The 21693-nt window shown below is 37.9% G+C and overlaps 1 protein-coding gene across 4 annotated transcripts in view; it reads left to right on the top strand.

Moving 5' to 3' along the window:
- YTHDC2 (YTH domain containing 2) overlaps positions 1-16981 on the top strand; it is a 46665-nt gene extending 29684 nt beyond the window's left edge. For 2 of the 4 annotated variants that reach the window (XM_042449562.1, XM_042449565.1), the window contains exons 19-31: positions 762-881; positions 1318-1590; positions 2414-2540; positions 5216-5421; positions 6368-6563; positions 7658-7767; positions 9467-9759; positions 11424-11486; positions 12288-12465; positions 13365-13568; positions 14580-14762; positions 15003-15126; positions 15527-16981. In XM_042449562.1, coding sequence (XP_042305496.1) covers positions 762-881; positions 1318-1590; positions 2414-2540; positions 5216-5421; positions 6368-6563; positions 7658-7767; positions 9467-9759; positions 11424-11486; positions 12288-12465; positions 13365-13568; positions 14580-14762; positions 15003-15083 — 2034 coding nt within the window. In that variant the 3' untranslated portion in view covers positions 15084-15126; positions 15527-16981. Of the gene's footprint in view, positions 1-761; positions 882-1317; positions 1591-2413; positions 2541-5215; positions 5422-6367; positions 6564-7657; positions 7768-9466; positions 9760-11423; positions 11487-12287; positions 12466-13364; positions 13569-14579; positions 14763-15002; positions 15127-15526 lie in introns of those variants that run through there. The other 2 variants (XM_042449564.1, XR_006101947.1) reach the window with 2 other exon arrangements.
- The last annotated feature ends 4712 nt before the right edge of the window (positions 16982-21693 follow it).

Genomic DNA, 21693 nt, shown 5'->3' with positions numbered 1-21693 from the left:
GCTGACATCTAAAAGTCTTATGACTATTTAGGTGAGACTGTGAGATTGATGCTCAATTGTGCGATGGGGCCGAACGTTCACTGGTGAACTACTGCTGAATTTACCACTGCTATGATGGCATCAGCAAAAAAGTGCTAATTTCCCTTTAAATATGCCACCACATCACCAAAATTCCCCCACACAAAACAAAGCTTCAATACAAGATATGTTATCCCTATATGTGCCTTACATTAAAGCAAGTACGGTGCTGTTTTTGCACTGCTGCTGCAACCATGCCACCAAATTCTGGTGGCAGAACAGTGGTGAGATGTGTATGTATATTCCCCTATTGGACTGCAGCATCTGGCAGTTGTGTCTGCGACATCCAGAGGTTGCCCACCCTTATTCTCTTGGATTTCCTGAATGCCTAAAAGTGTTTTGTATTACTACTTGGTTGTATCAGTTATGGTTTCCTTCTGAACAGAGTACTGAGAATAACGCTCCCATTGGCAAGAAGGTGAGTTATTGCCAGTTGTCTCTCTGTAACCATGTAGGTGATATACAGGGCTGCAGAGGAAGGAAGGACTTGATGAAAATCCCCTTCCTCCACTGCCCTAGCTAAAATGCCCCACTGAATCTGTACCTCTTCCTTGACAGCAGAAGTCCTTCTGTCAGCATGAGGCCAGTTACCAGACATGATATTCCACTTTTAGTATATTTTTTAATGTAAGGAGATTGTATTGTATTTTTGGTGTTCTGAGAAAGGATTCTTTAATTTCTAGGAACTCTGTTTGCATACAAAATTGCTAGCTCCTATCAATTGTCCAATTGCTGATTTTTTAATGAAAGCTCCAGAACCACCACCTGCTTTAATTGTGAGAAATGCTGTGCAGATGCTTAAGGTGAGTAATTGTAGACTGTCTGTCTGTTTTGCTGTTCTGTTAGCTGTTTCAACTGCATCTAACTAGTGTCTGTATCAAAGTAGACCGTAAATTTCGGCACAAAATATTTAGCTATCATTTTATTAAAAGATTATGTAAGCTTCTTTCCCAGTTTTAATAATATCTTTCCTAATGCTTCACCCTGGGTATAAGCAAATATGGTTGGCTGTTGTTTAGGTGATTAAACCAACAGGGAATGCCAGATGAAAATATTTGATTATGTTTTTTAACTGATTGTGAAGAATATTTCCTTCACATGGTTAAATAAGTCATGACAGTAGAAATACTGTACATGGTAATGTAGTTCAAGCTTAGAATCCAGCTGTTCCCTAGTAAATCACTTAGATTGTGCATTTCTTTATATCTTGAACATGGTTACTATTCTTTTTTTAAATAGACAATAGATGCTATGGATACCTGGGAGGATCTGACAGAACTAGGCTATCATCTGGCTGACCTACCAGTAGAGCCGCATCTTGGTAAAATGGTGTTGTGTGCTGTTGTTCTCAAGTGCCTGGATCCAATTCTGACCATCGCATGCACTCTTGCATATCGTGATCCATTTGTGCTGCCGACACAAGCATCTCAGAAACGTGCAGCCATGCTGTGCAGAAAACGATTCACTGCAGGGACTTTTAGTGACCATATGGCTCTTCTCCGGGCTTTCCAGGTATTGCTAATCAAGAGCAGTTACAAATTGTCATTATGTGAAACATCTTAACTACATCTTCTCTCCTTGAACAAGTACTTAGTGAAGCCTTAGGAATAATTTATTCAGGGGTTCTGATGGAACTTACTTTTGCTACCCTTCTTCTTGCTTCTCCACATTGCAGCTGCCCAATGCTTGCTGCTTCCACATTGTTGTTGTTGTTGTTTTATATCCCGCCTTCCTCCCAGTACAGGGACTCATTCATTTCATTACTGCTTCTGGCAAGAGAAGCAGCATAGTGCTGTCATGATAGCAAATGTCTTGCTGTCAGTGTAGACTTCACTGTCCTTTATGATCCTGGTTGATACTGGGGAGGCTTGAAAATTTGTGTGTGCAGTTCCATTGTGCTGTATTAGATAGTCTTTCTGATAATTAAAAGTGTTATAATTTCCTTAAACCATATCTCCACATACTTCCATTGGTCAGTTGGAAATAAATAGGTAATCATAAAAGATACCATGTTGGGGATCACCTTGTGTGAAAGGACTGTCTTATCCTCTGAGCTGAAGTTGGATTTCAGGGCTAGAAAACACATGGCCGAGGGCTTTAGACAACCCAGATTAGATTTAGTGTGCCCAGATTAGACATAGTTTGTTTCTAACAAAATGTTTGAGCGTTGGGTAAATATACTGGTTTAAGGAATCAAGGCTTTCTCTACTAAAATTTAAGCTCCAAAAATACTTGTTTATAATGAATTACCTTTAAAGGAGCCATTGGAAACATATTGCCCGATTTATAAAAATTAATGACATTCAAAAGCATTTAAAACTAACTTGTTTAACAGGCATGGCAGAAGGCTCGAAGTGATGGTTGGGAAAGAGCTTTTTGTGAGAAAAATTTCCTGTCTCAAGCAACAATGGAGATTATCATAGGAATGAGAACACAGTTACTTGGACAGCTCAGAGCATCAGGTAGATACGTATACATATGTTTATTAACCTGAAAATTTCCTTCTGTCAGCAGTAAGTTGTTTTAATATGATATAGTGATATCTTTTCAGATTTTTGAAGTGTTTATCCTGATGATCAAACTTTGGGTTGACTTGGATAGAAAGTGTAACTATATCTGTTACTGCAGTTATGTCTGATGTTTAGTTGTCATGGATTGTGAAATGAATGGAACTGTTCCTAACTGAGGTTACAGTACAAGCATTCACTGTGTTGATTTTGATGCACATACGGAATACTTATTTCTTTGTTCTTTTCACATGCAAAGACATCCCAGTGGCATAGGTAGACTATTTATAACATTAATTTTCTTAGCTGTCCTAGCAGAAGGTGATTGGGACATATTTTTTTTTAAGTTATAAGGAATTAACATGATTAGGTAACAACTTAAGGTTAATTATAGCAGTGTGACTGAGCTATCTGTATTTCATATTTAACCACTTAAGTCTAATTTTGACTTCCATTCTCAATTGTAGAATTTTGCCCCCATCCCAAACAAATTTCCTCAGAGATAGATACAAATGAATTCTGTTCAAGGGCCACAAGTATTATTTCGTTCTCCAAGTTAAAAGATCACATACAGGGATAGATACAAATTAATTTTGTTCAAGGACCACAAGTAACATTTCTTCCTCCAAGTTAAAAGATCACATACTGTACAGTGAATTAAGCCTTTCAACTCTTAATTCTATATACAGAATCAATCTGTAGCATTACAGAAGACCCATTCAGTATCTGAGTTGTAGGCACTGATATTTTAAGACAGAAATAATTTCCATAAAGAAATAATTTTTAAAATTTGTGCAGTTCTTTCAAATACTTAGAACGCTTAGAGAAAGAATACAGAAAGATCAAAAGCATCATTCTGTCTTCCAGAGCTAGATTTCCTAATCCTCAATTGATTATTAATTAAGTAGAATGTAAGCTCTTAACAGCTTGAGACTTTCCAATATCTAATTTCAGATGACTGATGTCTGCTAATCTTTCAGAGGTTAGGTTTTGCAAACTACTTTGGGTAACAGTCTTAACATTTGAATTTGGAGCCAATATATAATATGCCTGTACTGTAATTTAGATCAGAATGCACCTTTGCTGACTTCTTAATACTGCTAGGCTGGTTTCATGGGAGATACAGCAAAATTAATATATAACTTCAGAAGAACATATTTTGAATCCCTTCTAGTTCATGTACTGTTTTAAGCAGGATAATCTAACATGAATATAAAATAATAAGCAACAGAAGATTATCACACGAGGAAAAAAGCCAGGAGGAAAAGACATAATTCTGGCATAATTGCACAATTGCGTTGAAGATTTTCAGACGACATTGTGCTCATCCAAGACTTAGCTGTGAAGATCCAGGAATGTTCTAGCAGCAAACCATTCCATTGATGGGAAAATCCCATGAATGGTTTCGTGATAGCACAATAATTGTGCAATCGCGAAGGTGAGAAACCTCATAGCGATGCAATCATGCAGTTGCTGTGCTATCATCCTCCTTTTAACCCCCCCCCCCAAATCTCAGGGTGCTGTTCGGCAAGTTAACTTCCTGTGTCACTTTGCTGCTCCAAGAGCATTCCTCACAGTGGCTGCTGCCAGGGTCTTTCTTGTTGTGTTACCTTGTTGATTCCATTGTATCTCCTTCATATTTTCAAATAGGGAATGGATGCTGCAACAATGATACATGTTTGGAGTGGGACTCCCACAGAACGTTCAATGGCTGGGGCAAGGACTCATGAGATTATTACTTTCCCCTGAGAATTGTGGTATTTAAATATACATGCATGGGAAAAGTATGTTGCCAGATTATGTTTTAGGTCAGATGTAAGATGGCACATTACCAATTACATAATGTTGACACTGGAAGTACAATACAGCAAGAAAACAGCTGTGATTCCATGTGTGCATGTGCGAAACTAACCATTTGCAAAAAAATTGCGCAAAACACCACCAAGATGTGAAATGGGTGTTAGCACGATTAGATCATCGCTGTTGCACAATTACACCAATGTATGAAAAGATATGGCACCATTGCACGATTGTATCGCTATCAGCAGTTAACGGTATAATTGCAGAATTGTGCCAAAAATGAGCCTAGTGTGATAATCTCCTTAGTGAATGTAAAAATGGGCTGACATTCTGAGTTTAGATCATGCATGGAAACAAATCAAATAAGAGATTCTTAATGAGATCATATCCTCCCCAATTCAGGTACTGGGATGAAAGGGAAAGCTTTGCAAGCTAATGTGCATTCTGAGCTACGTCTAGAATGTTGGGAAAAAGCATGCAGGTGATCCCCATTCTCCAACCTAGTTATGTTCCTTCACAGTTGAATTAACGTTGAATTAACATACTGTATCTGGGTGCTAAGATGCTAATCAAGGATAGGCAAGCTGTTGCTTTACAGATAGGTTGAATTGTAACTTCTGTGAGACCCAGCCAGCATACCAAATGGTCAGGTATTATGGGAGTTGTAGTGTCCCATAATATCTGGAACAAATTTGTTTTTATTTGCGGGTTTTAATTTGTACTAACATCAAAAATGAATTCCAAATATGAGTAGCAATATGTAAATGAATAGAAAGAATTGGAAATTATTTTGTGAAAGAGTTAACTGGATATAAGTTACTTTCTTACAGGATTTGTTAGAGCCAGAGGTGGTGGTGATATAAGAGATGTTAACACAAATTCAGAAAACTGGGCTGTGGTTAAAGGTGCCTTAGTAGCTGGAATGTATCCAAATATAGTTCATGTTGATAGAGAGAACACTGTATTAACTGGGCCAAAAGAGAAGAAAGTTCGATTTCATCCTACCTCAGTTCTCAGCCAACCTCAATATAAAAAGGTAAGATGATGAAAAATTAATAATATTAAGATAGCAGGCTTATCTTAATGAGAAAGAAGAGTGGTTCATTTTTTCAGCAAGCGCCTTAACGGCTTTGCATGTTTTTCTTTTTCACTGAGGGATGATCCATCCATCCATCTTCTGCCAGGGAATCATAGTATGACAAGAAGCTCTGCATCAGCAAGTGCTCTTTGCACTATGGGGGCTGGATGCATCAGCCTTCAGCACATTGTTTACTACCATCTCATGGCTGCCTATTTTTTAAGGTAGGCCTTAAGGCAGTACTGCACTACACTGTTACAGTGTTATTATTCCACTTTTACTGCTGTGGCTGCTTCCTATGGAATCCTGGGATTTACAGTTAGGGAAGGGCATTTAGAATTCTCAGCCAAAGAGTTCTCAGGCTTCACTAAACTGCAAACTACAAATGTCCTAGGACTAGGAGGCAATCAGAGCAGTAAAGGTGTAACCATAGTGCTGTAACATTGTAGTGCAGTATAATCTTTAGGGGGCATTAATGATCATGACAATGATGTCATGAAGGAAAATGTGAATGGCAACATTTACCAGGCCAAAAGTCTAACTTAAAATATTGTACATAATAGATAAGATCCCAGCCCCTTCTTCAATAATTTAATGTAAACATTCTTTAAGATGTCCAAATATTTTTTGTTTTAGTATACTTGAGTTGCAATTAGAGTTTTTATACTGTACTTTCTTTAGAAAGCTCAAAATGTTTATATGGAGTTCCAGTAGTCTCCTACTGAGGCAGTGATGAGTGCCACAGCTGCTTAGATTTAACATTGTTACAGAATGGAATGTTCTCAGCCTATATTCTGCAAATATGTGAGGATGCTGATTTAGAAAATGATGCTTTAAACTACCCCATTTATTATATTCAAAGAATAAAATCTGTTAAACTATCCTCATGTGTTTCTGTTAACAGATTCCACCAGCTAATGGTCAAGTGGCAGCTATTCAGGCACTCCCCACTGACTGGCTTATATATGATGAAATGACACGAGCCCACCAAATTGCCAATATCAGGTGCTGTTCAGTTGTGACTCCAGTCACTGTGGCTCTCTTTTGTGGATCAGCTAGGTTGCCAAGCAATGCTTTACAGGAGCCATCATCCTTCAGAGGTATAGTGTGTATAACAAATGTTATATACGTATGTTAATACGTATATGTGCTTTATATAAGAATGAATTAATGTGTGAACTAATATCATCCAGTGTTGGAGGCTATTTTATGGAGATCACTTAAAGTAAATTTAAAGATTTTTGTTTGTTTGTTTGTTTGTTTAAATGGGAGGGGGAATGTGGGAACTTCTCAATTTCACCTTCTTTCCACTATTAAATACAGCTTCCATAATTATTCTTGCTGATGTTGTTCTGTTTTCTCCACTTCTTTGAAATTTGAAAATTATTTTGCTTACCGTGTTTCTTATGTGGAAAGCTGCTCATTGTAGGGGAAAGCAAAAATGTGTAGATTGTCCAGTAATATGTTACATCTTTTTCACTACTTGGATTCTTTGAATGTTGAGTTTATTTTCCGAGAAAATAAACCCAGAATTCCGGTGGTATAAAAATGGGGATAAAATACCCCATGTCCAATAGAATGTGTGCGTACTCACGCATGTGTGCGCACATACTACATTAAATGTGTAGTTAATGATGTCTGTGTGTTTCCTGACCCAAGTGAATTCATGTGCCTTCCCATGAAGAAATGACAGTTTCTCCCTTTTGGCAAATTGTTGACAGCTAAAGTAGGCCACTTCTGGTTTGCATGGGCCATTTCTTTGCAGTAGTACCTGTCATGGGGGCCAAATCTCTCCCATACCTTTCTAGCCCTCTAGTTTTTTTTAAAAAAAGCAACCCTAAAAATGGCCCTAGTTCACTTTCTCAGATCCGTGAAATCAATTTTCCTGGGTTTTTGTGGCCTCCTTGGTCTATTTTAGGTGCAGGAAGGATATTTTCTCTCTCTACCAGGTAGTGACCTGAAGACTCTTCTGGTTTTGGGAAAAGGTCCCTCACCTTGACTTAAAACAGCTGGGGTGGGGAGCTGTAAAATAGCAAAGTAGTCCCTCTTGAGAGTATGTGCTTGTGAGGCTTTTGTCAATGTCTGGAAAACATTTTGGGGTGGGGCCACACAGAGCCATACCTGGCACAGTGTAAATACTCGATTATAATGTTGTGGTTGTAAAATATATAAGATCTTTGTTATTTTGATATAGTTGATGGTGCTCCTAATGACAGCAGTGACAGTGAGATGGAAGACAGAACAACTGCTAACTTGGCTGCACTGAAACTGGATGAATGGCTCAATTTCAAACTAGATCCAGAGGTAGGTAGTTATTACTAATCATTAGTAAAAAGTATTTTCCTGAAGGAAAAGTATTGTTCTCAAGGATTGTTTTAGGACAGGAGTGGACGACTAGAAAGCTAGGGGCTGCATAAGCTCTCCAGGACAGATGGAGAGCTGCATCTTTCCCCACAATCCCCCCCCCCCCCTATTTGTGCCCCCAAATATCCTCTATGAGACATGAGGGTATTTAAATGGCCTTTTGGGATCCTTGGAGGGCGTTTGAGTACATTTTGAGGCAAATAAATGTTTTGAAATTTTTTGCAAAATTTCGTTTTAACTTTTAGTATGTTCGGGGGGGGGGCTCTAAAGGTGTTGAAATATCATCTACACCTACTAGCTATCTTTTGGGTGCTTTTTAACCTTGGGGCCACAAACAGTGGGACACACTTTGTTCGTGGCTGCTCTATGATGGACAGAAAGTTGATGGAGGACCTCCCATGTTTTCATCATGAAGTTTAAGTCAACCAGTTTAATTGATTGGCAATAGGTTCAGGTAATGGATAATTTAACTCCCCCCCCCCAACCGTGGACTTACCATCAGCAAATTTAAGCATTCGCGGGCAGCAAGCCCCCATGCCACTAATGACTACATGTGCACATGCGTCACCATTTAAAACTCTAGGACTTCAGGTCTCATGGTTTTTTCCATCTATAGGGGTGGGGTTTGGAATGGAATCCCTGCAGATAAGAAGGGCCCACTGTATTAGAGCTATCAGTACTAGTTTCAACTTAAAGGTCACTTACTTCAAGCTAGGAGTGGTGATACAAGGAGTAAACCTGCTTTTCCAGTATACAGGTTTTTGGCCATGTGGAAATGCTAATGATTCAGATTACCTTAAGAATTTGGTTCAGATTGACCTCTTTCTTTAGCATGCTTGTGCTTTAGCCATGTTCAAGGTGCTTCTAGAAGATATTATAAGTGCAGTTTGCTTCCAGCTCCTACACCATTCATAAAATGCAGAAAATTCTTCCCTATATGGACATTCAAAAATAGTGTTTTCAAGATTTATGTCAATTATTAGATACTTTTTCTAGGCAAGGAAGTTATCAAATGATTGGAGCTATAGAAACTTCAATTTATTTATGGCTGAGACCTTGCATCATCAACATAATTTCAAATGCATAACTATATATATATATATATATATATATATATATATATATCACATCACTGAAGTTGAAACAGAAGGTTTTGCTTCTCATTATTGCACTGGAGATCACTGGAAGGAGGGGGCTGGAAACATCTCTGTCACTTGGTGTGGCTGCTTACTGTTAAGGTAGTTTGGGGGGCATTTGTGACTGGCAATAGTGCACAATTGTAAACATGAATGCTATGTAGTTATGAATATACAGTGTGCCCGCGCAATATACACAGCTTTCAGCATACTCTGAAGGCCACAACGGAACAAGCGGCACCGTGTGCACGCACCGCCACAAGCACGAACCCCATTACTTCTGATGGGGCTCAAGCATACATGAAATTTCTCTTATGCGGGGTGGGTGGGTCCAGAACAGATCTCCTGCATAAGGGAAGGGACCACAGTATATGTCTATCTTATCCATTCATAACTGCTCAACAGGATGCCAGCCTATGTAATTATTTGTATCCAGCCTTTTGACCCTTGAAAAGGCCCTTGTGGTGCATGTGTTTTAGAATAAAAATTATATTTATTTAAAGGCAGCTAGCCTCCTCTTACAACTGAGGCAGAAATGGCACAGTTTATTTTTGCGACGGATGAGAGCCCCCTCAAAGCCCTGGTCTCAAGTTGATGAGGCAACTATACGAGCAATCATTGCAGTGCTGAGCACTGAAGAACAATCTGCAGGTCTACAGCAGCCTTCAGGAATTGGGCAGAGACCAAGACCAATGTCATCTGAAGAACTTCCCTTAGCATCTTCATGGAGATCAAACACTAGCCGGAAAAGCTCAGCTGAAGCAGAGTTTGCAGATGATGCTTTTAATGCTGAGAGGTTAGTTTCTTGAATTGAGACCACACACTTTACCTGATTTTGTCCTTAGAATCTTTGGGTTTAATGGAAAGAGCTGTTGACATGGATCTTAATCCAGTGAGATATTTCAGTACAAGCAAGAATCACATTTTTTTTTTCATGAATTGTGATTCTCATTTTTTAAAAGTGGGAATGGTAATTCCCAACATTCTTCACCATTGCCTGTGCTGGCTAGGTTTATTGAGAGTTGCAGTCCAGCATAATCTGGAGAGCTGAGTGAATCCCAATCCTGTTTTCAAAAAAGGTTCAGTGTAGCAAATATATATCCAGCTGTGGCTTTATTCTCACAAGTAAAAGAACAATTAAAGCACCATGGCTGACCTAATCTTCTTGTGTCTCATTTGCTACTCAGCAGGTTGGGTTGGCTCAGAATGAAGCCTTTTTGTTTTCATATGATGAGGTTTTTTTTCTGTTCTCTGTTGTGTAACCTGTTAGCTTGGGGTTAGGTAGCCATACGCTTATTTATTTATTGACTTTGTATCCTACCTTTCTTCCAAAATGGAATTCAAGGTGGCTTACAATAATTTTTAAAATATTAAGCTAAAACATTAGTTTAAAAAAGTGACACAGGCATTAAATAAAATATTATTTTAAAAATGATTAAAAACAGTAAAAACATTAAAACATATTTTTTTAAAAAATTCAGTGAAAGATTAAAAATACAGCACACAATTTTACACACATACTGTTTCCCCATAATTACAATTCAAAGGCCTGACTTAATAAAAACATCTCCACATGTCAGCTGAAAGAGACCAGGGAGGGGGCCAACTGGACTTCCCACAGAAGCGATTTCCACAGCCTGGGAGCAGCCACAAAAAAGTCTCTCTACCAAGTCCTCACCAGACCCAGCTGTGAAGGTGGTGGGACTGAGAGAAAGTCTGCTCTAGCCCTTAGAGCACATAATGGTTTATATAAGGAGATATGATCTTAACCACAGCATGATAGTATACAAATAAATTTTGGTAATGACTGCTTAACAATAGAAAAATCATGTTAACAGATTTTATTGTTATGTTGTTAATGCTTTTGGTGATTTAAAATATTGCAGTCTTAGTGAAACATATTAGAAAAGTTTGAGAACAATTAAATTGCATCCTATTTTTCTCCCATTTTTGTTAACTTGCCAAAATTACCTCCTGCTTGGATGAGAAAAAGTAATTCAGAACAAGCACAGGCATAAAAATATGTGCATACACATGCATACACAAGAGGATTATTTTACCTACTGACAATATACTATTCCTATATATGGTTTTAAAAGTCATATATAATCTGTAACCCACTGAGTGTTTTACTGTTAAAGATTGCATAGTCTCAGCATAATTAAAAAGGCAGTTTGATATCACTGGAATATATCCAAGACATATATTTAAATAAAGCATAATTATATTTCATAGATGTCTTGGATAGCAAAGTAATTCTCAATAATTACCAAAATATATTAACAGAAAAATAGCCTTTCACCTTCCAGTTACTATGAATATTTCCAAAGTTTAAGAAATTACAAATAAAGGAATACTTTATTTGATCTGAGCAAACTGATAATATGATGTTATTCAGAATATGTTTGTAAGATGTTTTTGAAAACAATTTGAAGTTATTTAGCCATTTTTCTCTTTCAGAAATCCCCCCAAACCAGCTTTAAGTTATGATATAAACAAAGAGCAGAACAATACAATATTAAGGTAACGTTCCAGTTTCAAAGCTTTTTACAAGCATACTTTGCAAAGAATGCAAGAATAGTTTGACAAAGGAAAGAACAGTAAATAGTTTTTTTTCTGTAATAAGTAGAAGGGTATTTCAGTGCATCACAACTCTAAATTCCATGGAAATGTAAAATGACTTCCTTACAGAATCTACTGGAAAAGGGAACTCATAAGAGTGCCTCAGAATATAAGGTGTTGGTCCTGTTGGAGACTAACAACCATTCACCCAACTCCTTTTCTTGCAGTTAGCACCAAGATTTATTATCATGAAACGTACCTTGCAAATAACTCTTTGGACCTGAACAGACAGGCCAAAATAAAGTTGCCTTGGGTCAGTTTGGAGGTATGCTGTTTAAATGCTGCATGTGTCCTAAGAGTCCAGAAGCTGCACCAAAGCCATGCTTCAGTCCTAAGGACCAGAGCACAGCTTTGGTGCAGCTTCTGGCCTCTTAAGATGTGTGTGTTATTTAAACATCATACCTCAAAAGTGACCCGAAGTAGCTTTATTTTGGCCTGTCTGTTCAGGCCCTTATTCACCTCTTGCTTCTGAATACCTTACATTGCAATCAGGTAGTCCTGCCTATTTGGTTCCTTGTACTGGTTTCAGTGCAAGTTGACTAGCTACAATGTGTGTAAAGAAAGTTCTAACCTGTTTACCAGTTTCAGCCCGTAAATGTCAGCTGATATCTGAAATCCTCTTGGAACATTAAAGAATTTCCACTATAATTATTAACAACTAACATGATTCATTAAACACTGTATTTTACTTTCAACTTCCAGAGTCCTAATGAAATCAGCTTCTCCAGCATTTCACCAACCACTGAAATACAAAGAGAGAAATGTCCTACATCCTAAACGAAGTACAGATGACAGGACAGACCAGTCATCTGTGAAATCTACTGACAGCAGCAGTTATCCCAGCCCCTGTGCCAGTCCTTCTCCTCCATCATCTGGGAAGGTACAGTGCTTGTTGCTTATGATGTATATACTATTATGATTGAATCCTTGCTAAAATAATAAATTGGTTGAAATATTTTATTTTACTGTGTTAGAACACTATCATGCACAGTTCTTGAATCTTCGGAACTGACAACAACATATGAAAATCTGTTTGGTCTTATTTTTTCTTTGCAGGTACTCTTTTTTATTTATTTAGCCTTTTCATTTTTCACACTAACTATTCCTTTGTTCTATTTTGATAAAATACTGACTTTTACTTCAGTTTTGTATGTATATGGAAGAAAGGTCAACACTAAGAGAACAGTAAAAAAATGAGTGGAGTGGGAGAGTTCAAGCTAAGGTTACTGCAAATGTATGTCTAGGCGAAATTTGTGAGTGACTGCTAACTCATTCTGATCCCGTTCTGGAGCCAAAAATGAACTTACTTTAGGTACCAAGGGCAGTCTCTATATCATTTTAGGTGATCACAAGTGGGAGACACATAATCTGTACCTACAATCAATAAGATGTTTATGCTACAGTGAAACTTCTTGGTCTCAAATGTCCAGGCTACTTTTAGAGACCTATAGACAAAAGGTGGATAAGGGGCTGATGGCTTGATTTGTCTCATACTGCAGTTCTGTTAGATTTCCCAAGCCAACACCTAAATTGCAGCATGATTGATTGTATTATCTGATTTATTTCTTAAATTTAAAACATAAATTTTCCAAATATACATTCTCTTGGCACTGAAGATGCTAATTATTGAACTAATCACCAAAATAGGTGTGGTGTTATTTAAAGAATATTTGTATGTGTGTGTGTTTTAAAAAATATGTAACTAAGCATTGTGTGTGTGTGTGTGTGTGTGTGTGTGTGCCTATATATTATAAAAGGATTTTTTAATTTTTTTGGCAGGGCTCTAAGTCTCCTTCTCCAAGGCCAAATATGCCAGTTCGGTACTTTATTATGAAAAGCAGCAATCTGAGGAACCTTGAGATTTCTCAACAGAAGGGAATTTGGTCTACAACTCCAAGTAATGAGCGAAAACTGAATCGAGCTTTTTGGGAGAGCAGTGTTGTTTATTTGGTATTTTCTGTTCAAGGATCAGGACATTTCCAGGTGAGAACGATATAAAGTGAAGTTAGGGGCTGTGCAGACCACCCCTAAGGGGCAGCCTGCAGGTGCCCCCATTTTTGCCAGATTGGGGCCACAGCAACCACACGCAGTGCCCCTGATCCGGCCTTTCCATGGCGAGATAGCAGCAGCAGTGCGGATATATGGTGTTCCTTCAGTGCTACGTCGTGCGAACACAGCACCGGAGGAGCCCTGTGACACTGTGGGCTGTGTGGTGCAGCGTCGCGGTGCCCTGGGGGAGGAGCCTGGGTGTGTGTTGTGGAGACGCTATGCCCCAACTCCGCCCCCCCCCCCCAAGCTGTCCTTTCAGGCTGGTGTGTAAAAGCTCTTAGTTTTATAGCAGAAAGTGCACTATAATGGTAGCAAAATATAACAGTACTCACTTGTTAAATTTATCTCTTCTTTCACTGAACTTTGTTCTTTTGGATGTACTCTGTATTATAATTCCTTAGATGTGCAAAACTAGCATGCTAAGAAGAAGGTTTTGGCTTTGCCCACATCACATGCAAGGTGACATTCTTTTCAGATCCCATTCAGGTACATGATCCCCCTAGCACCCCCTCCCCCAAGTCTGAGGTAGTGCAGCCCTATGAGTTTAACTATTGGACCTCAGAATTGAGGTGTTTTTTCCCTTGCTAACAGAGTAAAGCAAAAGCTACAGAGTACTTTCAACTAAAATTGCTTAAGAAAATAAAGGCACAAGCAGTTGAAACCAAAGACAAGTGAAGCTAAAACAAATCTTGTTTCAGGAGTAATCCTCTCTGCAGGAGGAGTTGTCTTTCAAAACAAGTAGCATATACTTGTAGCAAGGCTGACTGCAGAAACATGGAAACATACCTCAGAATTGCTCATGGACAAAGCCTCAGTAGGGCCGTGAGGGTAATAATAAAGATGCACGAACACTCTCTTTAAATAAACAATTAGGTGCTGTTAATGTAATGTGACAATTCAACTTAGATTTGTTTATATTTTTTGCCTTTCTAAAACTTATTGCAGGGTTTTGCTCGAATGTCTTCAGAGATAGGACGTGAGAAAAGTCAAGATTGGGGTTCTACAGGTTTAGGGGGTGTATTCAAGGTAGAATGGATCCGGAAAGAAAGTCTTCCCTTTCAGTTTGCTCATCACTTGCTCAACCCTTGGAATGACAACAAGAAAGTACAAATAAGCCGAGATGGCCAGGTATGTTGGTATTTACAGACTGACCATAAAGATATAATATGATCAGCATCAGTCTTCTTGTTTTTCTGTCTTCAGTGTCAAGAATGTTTTCATATAGTCAGTTTTAGTAGTAGACAATTCCTGCTGAGGGCTAGTTGCCTCAATTCTTTGAATGTTGTTTTGTTTTTCTCATTAGTTTGATTTTTATAACCTATATTTATCATCATTATTGTTATTGAAGTATTTTATTTTTTTGTATAGGAACTAGAACCTCAGGTTGGTGAACAGCTGCTACAATTGTGGGACCGTATTCCTTTAGGAGACAGAAACACAGCTGATTGAAAATACAGTAGCAGACTCAGAGTTATGCTTTCTCTCTTGATGGGTGTGTAAACAAATTTGTTTTTTGCCTGTTAATCTCTTTTCTTTTTTAAAAGCATGCTTTTTAGACAAAAGAAATGGTATAACTTGGCAACGTTACATGTTGTCTCAGAGTTTACATGGCAGTAGAGTTTAAGAGAGAGGCAGAAGGAGGGGTGTGTTTGCAGCACAATGTAGCAGCCATTGAGAGAGGTTAGGAAGTGGAGAAAAGAGTAGGAAGGCAAGCAAAAGAATGAGCTAAGAAGTGGGTAGTCACTTTAAAATCTGTCCGTAAGGCCAATGCACCAGCTTCCTCAGAATGCTTTTGGGAAGAAGCTTGGAAGCACTTGAGAAAATTTACCAAGATAAAGGAAGATATTTTGGTTGTTAGAGGTTTTAACTTTGTCGGTTTTTTTTCCCCACAGTTGCACCTCATGTGAAAGCAACGATCTGCTAAAATCACAAGTACGCCTACATGAACTAAATTCCAGAATGAAAAAGACTTGAGGGAATTCAGTGGTGTTCTTCTAGTACAGACTGGATTTCATTCTGTGTCCTGTGTTGAAAGAAGAAATGCAGGCTGCTCTTATGTTCATAAAGTAATCTCTTCTGAATGCTTCACTGTCAGGCTTCAGATGTTAGGACACTAGAATAGACTGAAGCCTCTGGCAAGCTTGAAGTAACATTGTCATTCTTAATATATGGACGAAACGATGAGTCTGAGAGAAATGAGTAAAACTCACTGTCTGAATTGTATCCTTTTCAGACACTGTTCAAGGGAAAATGCAGGTATAATTTCAGAATGTGAAGTTCTATGGACAGTCTTTGTTATAGGAGTAACAAGTATTTGACACATTAGTTAAGAGGTTCTCCTCCCCCTAGGTTAAATCCATTCAAAACATGTTGGATACTGTTGTCAGTAGATTGGCTTTAGGGTATATAAATTTTGGCCATATTCATGTCCAGTATAAAGTCACAAACATTGGTATTGAAGGTTGAAAGAAAAACAGCAACACATATATGTGTACTTTGCCTGTACAGCACTTCTGTCTCTGTCATCTTTTGAAGATTGTTTGCCTAATCAATAGTTTACAAAGAGTAAAGGAGAAATGTCACATTTAACCAGAAGAAAAATTATAGATTTAGTCTTGAAGAAGCAAATTACTGAGCAGTGTTCTAAGCTAATAAATGTAAAAAGAATGTGAGTTTTCTGTACAAACCACAAAGTGAAAATAGAGGAACACTACATTAGCATTTTAACAAAAGATTCTGGATTTGGATCTACTGGCTTTTCTAGTTCAGTTTTTATGTATAGAGACCTATTTGATTTCTGACAATATGTAGTTGAATTCATCTGTACATCCATACAGCATTCTTGTTAAATTTTACTGACTGTAATCTAAGCCATTTAATTTGTTTATAAGTTATGAATTGGAAGTAATATATCTTTAGAATGAAGTTTCTTGTTTGTAGCTGTACAGTGTTTTTAGAACAATTTGAAACTATAGCAGAAGAACACAAACAGTTCTGTATTGACTCGAGACTGTATTTTCACAGTTTGATTGTTATATTGCCTGTAATTTATGTTGCACCTTTAACTATGTTCTAATTGTTCTGCTGCAGTCATGGGTAAACACAGCAATAAATTGTAATGGCAGCTTTGACACGGGTAGTAGAAATCAGCAAGTGCTGTTTTGTATAATTTCCTCCAGTTGGTTTCAGATTTCAGATGCAGGTGTTTTGGACTACAAAGGAATGTGAAGAATGGTCAGTTTCGTAGTTTCTAAAGCATAATCTAATGAAAAATCATTTGAAAATGTAATGTTAACATATTGCTGTGTGTCCTTTTAACCTCAAATAAAGCTACAACACATGTTGAATGATCTTGTTTGATGAACTTTAATATATTTTTAATTTAAAAATTATATTAAAATTAAAAATATAATTTAAAAATTTGATAACCCATGTTCAGTCTGTATATATTCACACATGTGTATGGCAGGACATTAATGTAGAGAGTTGCATAACCATTGCTGTAGGGTAGTGAGATAGAATTGTAATGTGGAATGTGATGAACTTTGAACCTATACTATAAATCAGTGGAATGGGAAGAGCTTTAGGATGAATAAAAAGTGCTCAGATATAGATGCGCATTGCACTTGTAAAATAAAATATATTGAAATAGTGGGATCTAGTCATTCTCTACTGAACTGATGGAACCATATCTGGCTTTACATTTCTCCTGTAGTTTGAATGATTACTGCCCAACACTTTTTAAGGACACTGATTGGCATATGTAGGGCCCATACAGACAGGCCAGAACAAAGCTGCTTCAGGTCACTTTGGTGGTATGCTGTTTAAATGACACACACATTTTAAGAGGCCAGAAGCTGCACCAAAGCTGCAATACAGTCCTTAGGACTGGAGCGTGGCTTTGGCATGGCTTCCAACCTCCTAGGATGTATGCATCATTTAAACAACATACCTCCAAAGTGATCCAAAACAGCTTTATTTTGGTCTGTCTGTACAGGATCAATGAGATTACAGTTAATTTCCGTTTGACTGGCTCGTCATTTCTTATAACATATTACGGAAATTAAAGTTAATCTCTTAGTGAAATCCATAGAGTTCCTTTGTAGTCAAAAAATTTAATACTTTCTTTCCACATACCTCGTAGTCTCAAAGCACTTCAGAGCAATCTAAGGCCTGTTACAGACTGCCAAAATAAAGCTGCTTCGGGTCTCTTTGGAGGTATGCTATTTAAATGATGCATGGGTCCTAAGAGTCCGGAGGTCACGCCAAAGCCACACTCCATTCCTAAGCACTGGAGTGCAGCTTTGGTGCAGCTTCCGGATTCTTAGGACCCATGCATCATTTAAACAGCATACCTCCAAAGAGACCCGAAGCAGCTTTATTTTGGCAGTCTGTAACAGGCCTAAATATATCATTCAACAGCTATTGTATATCCCTATAAGTAAGAACATTTTATTATGGCAAAGATAATTGTGAAACACTCAAGCCTAGGTGTAAGTAGCACCCACCAGTTTTCTAGTAATAAAATTGGCAGTGTGTGTAAGTCTGTATCAATTTAGGGCAATCCTGTGAATTTTGTAAGTTTTCTTAGGGTGCATCTACCCTAGAAATAATGCAGTTTGATACCACCTTAACTGCTATAGCTCCATCCTCTATTCATTTGTAGTTTTGTGAGGCATCAGTTCTCTTTCGCAGAGAGAAGGCTAAAGACCTTGCAAAACTACAAATCGCAAGTTTCCATAGGATGGAGTTGCAGCACTTTCATTATTTCTACAATGTAGATGCGTCCTTAGGCAAGGAATACCCAGAGGTGGTTTTGCGATCTCCCATCAAAGAGCTGACCTTGCTCAACTTCCAAAATCAGACGGGATCTGGTGCCTTTGGGGTATCTAGGCTACCTTTAATGTTTATAGGCCAAAAGTGGCAATAATAGATTTTTTTCTTTTGAAGAAGTTGCAGAGGGATGTGGGACCAATTCTGGATATTGCTGGAAATTTTCTAAAACACCTCTGAATTAGTCATAAGGAACAGCTAGTAGAGAACTCTATTGATCATCTTGCTGTGGCGACTACTTCATTGTGATTATAGCAATTTGTAAGAGCTTCAGTTGACTTTCTGGATAAATCCATTAGCCCAATTTTCATGGATGGATCTTTTTAAAAGAAACTAGTTTTTATGCTTTCTGGTCTTAAAACTAAAACATCTTACTGTATTCCTGTTTTTATGCTGTTTTACAACTATGGCCAAACCCCTTGAGGCTGCTCATGCAAGAAAAGTTTGTTTTGTGTTTTGTTCCAGCAAATCATTCTGGAAGCACCCAAAGTATTAATGCCAGGTGGCAAATCCTCTTAGAAACAAATTTTCAGTGTATAAGAAGGGAACGTCTCTTAATTGGATGCCAAAATTTATGTTCTGTAATGTAGAATACACATCTCCTTTGTTACAGCACTATTACACATTTGGGAGAAACTTGTTGCCTTCATAGCCTAATCCATTCACAGCATTTCCTTACTGCAGCAGCATCTGATATCACTCCTGGAAACTAGTAGCTTTTTCAGGGATGTTGTCACTGTGGATAATTTTGCATTTAAAGGTTAGTGTTGTTTAAGGTTTCTCAGTATTGTATGTTGATAAATTTTATTCAGTAGAAAAAAATGATGCAAGAATTCCTTGCTCTTGGGAGGCCAGTATTTTGGAACATAATTACTCCAGGTAATCAGTGGCATCTCGGGGTACAGGTTTCACCACGTGACACCCTAGGGGTGTGTGACATGCCATTCCCTAAACATCTGCCTTGTGGTAGATATGGGCTGTGACATTTGTCTGCATCCCTTTAAAATGCCAAAGAGATGGGGTGAGTGGGTTAGGCTCAGTGGGAAGAGAAAGGCCCCAGGTTAATTTTTTTAAATTAATTTTTTTTAAATTACATTTTCTTTAAAACATCACATCAATTTTTCACTTCAACAATGTACATGTAATGAAACAATGTACATGTAAATACAAAAAAATCCGTATTATTATTATTATTAGACTGTGAGTATGATAATGTAATTTGAAAGTATAATTTTAATTTTGCTAGTTGTTTATGTCACAAATATTGCCATTTACAATTTATGAACAACATTAGTACAAAAACCATTACTAAAGCTTCTGTATGGTTTGGTATGGGAGGAGATCAATGGTGGCAGGGTGACACCATGAGTTACCACACCGGGTGATGCCAACCATGCTGACACCACTGCAGATAATTGGTCTGATTTGAGGGTGAGTAAGGATCTACTGATTTGTATGATCTTTTCTAGCAAGTGAATGACATGCCTCAGTCAGGTGAAATGAGTTTCACAATATCATCTTAAAAACATCTAAGGGTAGCCGTGTTAGCCATACAGCAAATCCAATAACATCCAAACAATGATACCTTTATTGGAACAACCAAAATGCACAATTACATGTTGCAAGCTTCTGAAGTCACACTGGCTTCATCAGGCAAACGAGAAAAAAATTGAAGATGTCATAAGGCTGCATTTTCTGTTTCTGGTCTTGGTTCAGATGGTAGGGAGGGCTATCTGCAGGTTGGCACCTCCCCCTTTGGCCATGCGGTCACATGGAGATTTTCAAAGTCGAAATTTAATGTTAATTTGCAATTCAAAGAAGATATTTCCTTGGTATCCAGCATGTCTCCTTCCTTTGTGAAGCCACAGGTTCCTATGTAGATAGAGAACTAAAGATAATTAAGGACAGAATCACACATGATGATGTTGTGTACCTTTCTATTTATTAGTTATTTAGTTATTCTAGTTATTTCTAACTTATGGTGACCCTAACAGTTTTCTTGGTAAGATTTTTTTCAAAGGAGATATGCCATTGTTTCTATCTGAGAGTGACTTGTCCAAGATTACCTAGTGAGTTTTCATGGGTGAGTGGGAATTTGAACCCTGGTCTCCCAGAGTCCTAATTTGACACTTAAACTACTACAACATGTTGGCAATAAATACACTTATCTATTGGACTTGTTAATTGGACTTGTCTTGTACAAGCCAAACTGGGAGGCTGCTTGTGCCTTTTTCCACCTAGACAGCAGCTGAGGCAAGGAACTTGGACAAGGGTAGGACTAAGGCTCTCTGAGGCTTCTTCTGCCCTGCCTTCAACACCACCATCCAGCTTCAAGCCAAACTGGGAGGCTGCCTGTGCCCTTTTCCACCACGGCAACACCTGAGGCTGTTTAATATTGTTTTTCAGGACTGGGAGGGGGGGGTTGAAAATGGGGATTAATTTTATCTGTTTTTCCATGTTAATTGCTATGCATTTTACTGTTATTTTTGTTGTTTTTATGAACTATGTATTTTATTTTTGCTATTTATTGCTAGTGTGATTGTCATGCTATTTGATTGTCATTGTTATTTGCTATGTATTTTCTTTACTGTTATAAGCCGCCCCGATTCCTTGTGATTGGGCGGGATATAAATAAATAGTTGTTGTTGTTACTCTAGAGTGAAGCAGCTCTTAGTGAGTGATAACGTTCTGCAAAGAACTGAAACTGAAGGGCAGTGCTATTACGTCTTCATAGGGAAGGGGGAATCACTTTTGCTCTTGTTGGAATGCAGGCGAATAATGTGTATGTGCTAGGTGGTGCTGTTGCATAAAATTTTAAGGCTGGGGAATACCCTTTTCAAACATAAAACAAAGAATACTTTTTAAGCCTGATACCTGTTCAACCTATTTTGATATGCTTCCTTGCGCATGTGATTTTATGTATAATTACCAAAATGTTCATTGTGATGAGATGGAGATTATAATAATGATTAATTTTTTTAAAACCACCAGCAACAACAAAAACCCTACGTTACAAAGAATCAATTTTATATCAGTGAATGTGAGTATATATAGAAGGCTATTCCTGGCACAAAAGTGAGATCAGACTTAACTGCCCTTTCTTCAGTTTGAGTCATCATCACTGAAAAAGACCTGCCTTTGGGTATTGTCTGCCTTTCTGCAAGTGGTGATGAGACTTGGAGAAGAGTCAGGTCTTGTGAGGTAGAACTGGTCTGAAAGTACTAGA

This window comes from Sceloporus undulatus, chromosome 2 (assembly GCF_019175285.1).
Source record: "Sceloporus undulatus isolate JIND9_A2432 ecotype Alabama chromosome 2, SceUnd_v1.1, whole genome shotgun sequence".
Taxonomy (NCBI): Eukaryota; Metazoa; Chordata; class Lepidosauria; order Squamata; family Phrynosomatidae; genus Sceloporus; species Sceloporus undulatus.
The sequence above is the reverse complement of the archived record's forward strand: the minus strand, read 5'-3'. Positions and strand labels throughout refer to the sequence as shown.